The sequence below is a fragment of the Alexandromys fortis genome, unplaced genomic scaffold (assembly GCF_014885135.2).
Source record: "Alexandromys fortis isolate MF-2015 unplaced genomic scaffold, M_Fortis_MF-2015_v1.1 scaffold_120, whole genome shotgun sequence".
NCBI classification, from domain to species: domain Eukaryota; kingdom Metazoa; phylum Chordata; class Mammalia; order Rodentia; family Cricetidae; genus Alexandromys; species Alexandromys fortis.
Window position 1 is genome coordinate 3,438,910 of NW_026067999.1, and position 6,447 is coordinate 3,445,356.

Below are 6,447 nucleotides of genomic sequence, written 5' to 3' on the forward strand. Positions count from 1 at the left end.
TATTTCATTCTGTTTTATTTGGAACCTAAGGGGAAAAAAACCTTTTGCTGTTCATGTTAGTTTTTATTGGCAAATCACAATTCTATACACTTATAGGCACCGTGTAATGTTTTGTTTTGTTTTTTATTGCTTTATAAATAATACCATTAAAAATTTCCACTTCCTCCCCTCCTTCCACTCCCCCACTTCCCCTCCAGTCCTAAGAGAGGGCAGGGTATCCGGCCCTGTGGGAAGTCTAAGTCCCTCCCCACTCTATCCAGGCTTAGAAAGGTGTGCATCCAAACAGATTAGGATGCCAGAAAGCCAGTACATGCAGTAGAGACAAAAATCCAGTGCCATTATCATTGGCTTCTCAGTCAGCCCCCATTGTCAACCACATTCAGAGAGTATGGTCTGATCCCATGCTTGTTCAGTCCCAGTCCACCTGGCTTTGGTGAGCTCCCATTAGATCAGGCACACTGTCTCAGTGGGTGGACCTACCCCTCGCAGTCCAAAAAAAAAAAAAAAAACCCTTTTGCTGTTCATGTTAGTTTTTATTGGCAAATCACAATTCTATACACTTATAGGTACTGTGTAATGTTTCAATGAATCATGCACATACAATGTAGGATGATTAAATCAAGATAGTTATCATATACATTTTTTGTTCATTTATCATTTTTTGTGAGTTATTTGAAACTTACTATCATATTTTGAAATATACATATTTATTGGCTATATTCATGCTGGTATGCAAAATTTCAAAATTCAGTTTTCCTTTCTATGTGAAACTGTTATACTCTTTGATCAATTTCTACCCATTGTCTCCCTCCCCATGTCATCATTAACCTCTTAACATCCTATTTTCTATTTCTATGATTTCATTCTTTAAGGTTTTATATAAAAGTGGGATTATGCAGTACTTAGCTTTCCAACCATGGTTTATTTCACTTAACAGTTTCTTCCAGGATGTTCTATGTCATTTCAAATTACAAGATTCCTTCCTTTTAAATGCTGAATTTCATTGTGTACACATATTGTATTTTTTTATACATTCATCTTTTGATAGGCACTTGGTTTGTTTAGTATTTTGCCTATTGTGAATAACAGAAACACAAATATTGCATTAGCATAATGATCTAATTTTTTTTCTACATATATCCCAAAATTATAAAATCAGATACAATATTTGTATTCTTTTTTAAAAAGTTTTAAATGTTCTTCTATTTTGTTTTGGATGACTATGCCAATTCACATGCCATCAACAATATGCAATGGGTCTCTTTTAAACATATCTTCACCAACACTTGTCTTATCTATTTGATAAAAGCTATTCTAACAAGTGTAATGTTTCATTATGGCTTATTATTACAGTTTTCATTTGCATTTTCTCAAGAAGTAGCAATAATAAGCTTCTTTTCATGCATCCATTGACCATTTGTATGTCTTCTTTGTATTAATTTTTCACGTACTTGTACCATTTTTTAAAAGGTGAGTTTGCTATTTAGTTTTTTAAATTCCCTGTATACCATGGGTATTTATCTTTTATCTGATTTATTCTTTACAAATATTTTTATCTAATCCTGTTGGTTCTTTTTTCACCCCTATTTATCTGCTGTGTAGGAACTATCATTTGATAAAATATCATTTTTTTTTTGGTTTTTCGAGACAGGGTTTCTCTGTGGCTTTGGTGCCTGTCCTGGAACTAGCTCTTGTAGACCAGGCTGGCCTTGAACTCACAGAGATCTGCCTGCCTCTGCCTCCCGAGTGCTGGGATTAAAGGCGTGCACCACCATCGTCCGGCTTTAGAATATTTGTTAATTTTTGCTTTAAGACCTATGCTCTTTGGGGTCATATTGTAAAAGACCATTGCCCAGAAAAATGCCATGGAGCTTTACCTGTATACAACTTCCATGGTTTGAATGTGAAATGTCCTCCATGGGCCCATGGGTTGGGTGCTTGGTTCTCAGTTAATGGTGCTATTTGGGGGAGCTTTGGGACTTAAGAAGTGAAGGCTGTTGGAGGAGATAGATTGGTGGTAGCAGGAAGGGTATTGATGGTTTCCTCTTCCTTCATTGTGCTGTTTCTGTTCTTCATGAGGTGAGTAGCCTTGACTGCATTCTTCCACCACTAAAATCTTCTGCCTGACCACAGGCCCAGATTCAGTAGAGCCAAAGCCTCTGAACATAAACCCTGGAAATTATGAACAGGAATAATTTTTCTTCCTTAAGTTGCAAATCCAAGTGTTCTTTCAGAGTGAGGAGCAAAGCTAATGCATTTAACAGTTCTTATTCCTTAGTAACTATTGAACAGTCACGCTTCAATAGTGTGAGCCAGCCAAAGCCTACAGCTCTTCTACAGTTCTTTACTTTTCTCTGGGTTAGTTTTTGTCTTCATTTATTGGTGTATTTCCACTATGTTTTAAGGTGACAATGTTCCTGTAGAGATATGTGTATTTGTTAATTTATTTATTCTTCTCTCATCTATTACACCCTAACTGCAGTCTCCCCACACTCTACTCCTTTCTGTCCCTTCCCCCCATCTCTCCTCCACCAGAGAGTCACTCCTCCCCCATTTCCCTTCAGAAAAGACCAGGCTTCCCAGGGATATCAATCAAATAAAACATAGCAAATTACAATAAGACTAGGCACAAACCCTAATATTGAGGCTAGATGAGGCAACCCCATAAGATTCGTCCTAAGAGCAAGCAAATATAGACGGAGACTGCTCGTTCATTTCCTGGCCACCCAGACCCGATCAATCACACAAAGACTATATTAATTACAACACTGTTTGGCCAATGGTTCAGACATATTTCTAGTTAACTCTTAAATCTTAATTAACCCACTTCTATTAATCTATGTATCACCTACTGGTAAGGTTCTGGCATCTTTCGCCTCTGGCTGCTACATGACATCTCTCTAACTCTGCCTTCTTTCCTCCTCTATCTCTGCTTGGATTTCCTGTCTTGCTATATTCTGCCCTGTCATAGGTCAAAGCAACTTCTTTATTAACCAATGGTTAAAAAAAAAAAAAAAGCATAGTCACAGCATACAGAGGGGAATCCCACATCAGCCAAAAGAGTCAGAGACATTCCCATTCTCACAGTTAGGAGTTCCACAAGAACAACCAGCTACACAATCATAATGTATATGTAGAAGACCTAGCTCAGACCCATACAGGTTCCATGATTGTTGCTTTAGTCTCTGTGAGCCCCTGTGAGCCCTGCTTAGCTGATTCTGTGGGCCGAGTTCTTGTGGTGTCTTCAACCCCTCTGGCTCCTAAAATTCTTAGTGAGAAGGTTTTGGTGACAATTTACTCAATGCCATCCTCAGCAAAAAATTTGTGTTGGAACCTCTCCACCTTAATATGAATCACTACACTCTTTCTGCCTGGCAGGTTTGGGCATGGGTGGAAGCAGCATGAAAGAGAATGTGTGGAACTGTACAGGAAACTGGACCATTTCTTCATTTTTCCCATCTTTCTGCCTTCTCCCTTCCTTCTTCCCTCCCTCTCTCACACTCACATTCATTTACAGAGGCCTCAAAAGGTTCAGGCAAGAGAGTAGAATAAGGATTATGAAGAAAAGTATTTATATCATGACCATGAAGCAAAACCAAAGCTGATTTGGGGAATTTTTTTTATAGATAGAAACTGGCCAGCCTCATGCATAAACATTCACTTAATTTAAAGTTGGCTGACGCATGTTGACAAATGAATATTAAAGAATATTTAGTTCATTACTTGATTACCTATGTACCTCCAGAGGGGATATATGAGTGAGAGCAGCAACAAGTAATTAAATGCCTTGATGAACTGGCAAGTGGCAGAGACTTGTTTACAGGCTTGGTATATTACATAATTAGATTGCAAATTTGAAGGGCATGATTCCCAGTGTTTAACATTCTAATTTTTCAACATAGGGCTAAATCTATAGAGGTGTACCATTCACAGAAAATAAAAAGGGCTCCCTTTCGAGAAGACATGTGTATAACATTTCTGCCTAATATCTGTTCAATAAATTTCTGCATAGTTTTTAAAATATTTTCTTTTGGCAATTCCTTAGTGAAGTTCAAGACTCAGGTTTGTAATGAGATTTAGCTCATTGACTTCAAAGTATATCCAGACACCTGAAAAGATTGCCATTTAGAGTCTGTAGCTGTAAGCAGATTCCTAGCATATGGCTCCTAAGTCTATATCAAGTTTATTCATAATAGCCCTAAATTGGACCTGCCCAAGTTTCCTTTACTATTAGAGTAAAAAATAAATTGTTTCATGTCTATTTAATGGAGTGGTACACAGTGTTGATAAAAGAAATAATTGTTGCTATATGAAGTAGCCATATGACTTGTCCCACATACTAGGGCAAATGAAAGAAACCAGGCACAGATGGATTATACTGTATATGCTGCTCGAGAAGAAGGAAAATTCACTGGCAATGATAGAAGTCAGATTTTTTTTTTTTTTGCTGTCAAGTAGGGATAGGAATGGGAGCTATTAATGTAGGGGTGACATTAAGAAACCTCTTGGGATAGAACATGTATTCTTGATCTTGGTCTGGGTGATTATATAGGTGTACACTTTTCTAAAATTTCTTTCTTTTTTTTTTTTGAAAAGTTAATTTTTTATTCCTGGTACCACTAACACAATTTACAGGCCAAAATACCTGATGTAATGAAAAGAAAAAGAAAGACAAAGCTACAACAGATAAAAGACCTCAGGAATGTACATCTAATTGATACTACATTGCATTAATCAATAGCTGCACTTTTTGCAAACTGTGGCTCTGACAGTCCTGAACAAAAAGGGCCTCCTGTTTAAGCTGCGGTAACTTTTCTGACTATGGATCATCACTACTTCTGTAGCAGATTTTTACAGTTCCTCTAATGAATTTAGGACGACTGTCTCAAAGTAACCTGCAGCTTTCCTGACAACTCCTCGCTCTCTCTCCTGCTAAGAACTGTAGCCCTTTTCTGCTGTTTTTTTTATACCTTCCTCTACCATATCCACCACTTCCACCACCACCATAGGTACTGCCTGAGCTTCTTCCACCAAAACTGCCCCCTTTCTTGGGTCCATAATTTAATTGCTGTTGTCCACTATAATTTCCAAAGTCATTATAGTTCCCACCACCATAGTTACCTCCACCAAAATTTCCTCCTTCATTGTAACCGTCATATCCTCCTCCTCCACTACCACCATATCCACCACCTTGGTTTCCATAGCCTGGTCCACCACCACCATAGCCTCCTCTACTGCTGTAACCAGGACCACCACCATAGCTGCCACCATCACCACCTCCATAACTACCTCTGCTGCCACCACCTCCACCACCATAGCCTCCTCTTCCACCAAAGTTTCCACCACGACCAAAATTACCTCCACCACCTCCAAAGTTCCCTCCACGACCCATAAAATTGCCAGATCCACCTCCATGGTCTCTCTGTGATCCAGCAGACTGCATCTCTTGTTTAGAAAGGGCCTTTTTCACTTCACAATTATGCCCATTAATAGTATGGTATTTCTGAACAACAATTTTATCAACTGTGTCATGGTCATCAAAAGTCACAAAAGCAAATCCTCTCTTTTTCCCACTCTGCCTGTCTTCCATAACTTCTATGGTTTCAATCTTGCCATATTTTTCAAAGTAGTTTCTCAGGTTATACTCTTCTGTGTCCTCTTTAATACCACCAACAAAGATTTTCTTCACTGTTAAATGGGCACCAGGCTTTACAGAATCCTCTCTAGAAACTGCTCTCGTTGGTTCCACCACACTCCCATCAACTTTGTGTGGCCGAGCACACATTGCAGCATCCACCTCTTCAACACAAGAGTAGGTCACAAACCAAAGCCCCTGGAACGTTTTGTTTGAGGATCTCTCATTACCACACAGTCTGTAAGTGTGTCTCATTTCTCAAAATGTTCTCTTAAGCTATCATATGTGGTTTCAAAGCTCAGACCACCAATAAACAGTTTCCTCAACTGTTCTGGTTCCTTTGGATCATGGCCCTCCTCCCCCCGGCGGTGGCGACAGCTGGAGTCAGGCTGGGGGCAACCCGGCGGTTTTACCTCCACTTTGAGACTGGACTCGCCTCTTCCAACTCGAGTTCAATCTTTTCTAAAATTTCTTAAGTCGTTTACTTTCATGCAACTTGCACAGCCTACTGCTTTCATGTTAAACTTAAGTCAAAAGAAATAAACACTTGAAGCATAAATAAGCCTTTATATGAGGGGTCCCTTTTCTTACTATCTACAGCACTCTACAGTGGCACCATGGCTGTCCAGTAACACTCATAGGTATATGGGACTGTGCAACACTGGGAACAGATATGCCATGGATTGGAATTAGCAGAGACAATGTGCTCAGGCCCTAGCCTTCTCTTTTTCTTTCCTTGTGTCTAGTCTATAACCTCTTCATCCCTCTTGGTCATTTGGGAAGCTAGACTGTATGGGGGGTGGGTGTTACCG

General features: G+C 39.2%; 1 protein-coding gene across 1 annotated transcript; it reads right to left on the reverse strand.

Moving 5' to 3' along the window:
- Nucleotides 1–4,717: 4,717 nt before the first annotated feature.
- On the reverse strand, nucleotides 4,718–5,877 carry LOC126512735 (heterogeneous nuclear ribonucleoprotein A3-like). The gene is given in 2 exon segments (XM_050160664.1): nucleotides 4,718–5,826; nucleotides 5,829–5,877. Coding segments are annotated over 2 exon segments (975 nt in total). The 5' UTR covers nucleotides 5,863–5,877; the 3' UTR covers nucleotides 4,718–4,885.
- Between the last annotated feature and the right edge of the window lie 570 nt (nucleotides 5,878–6,447).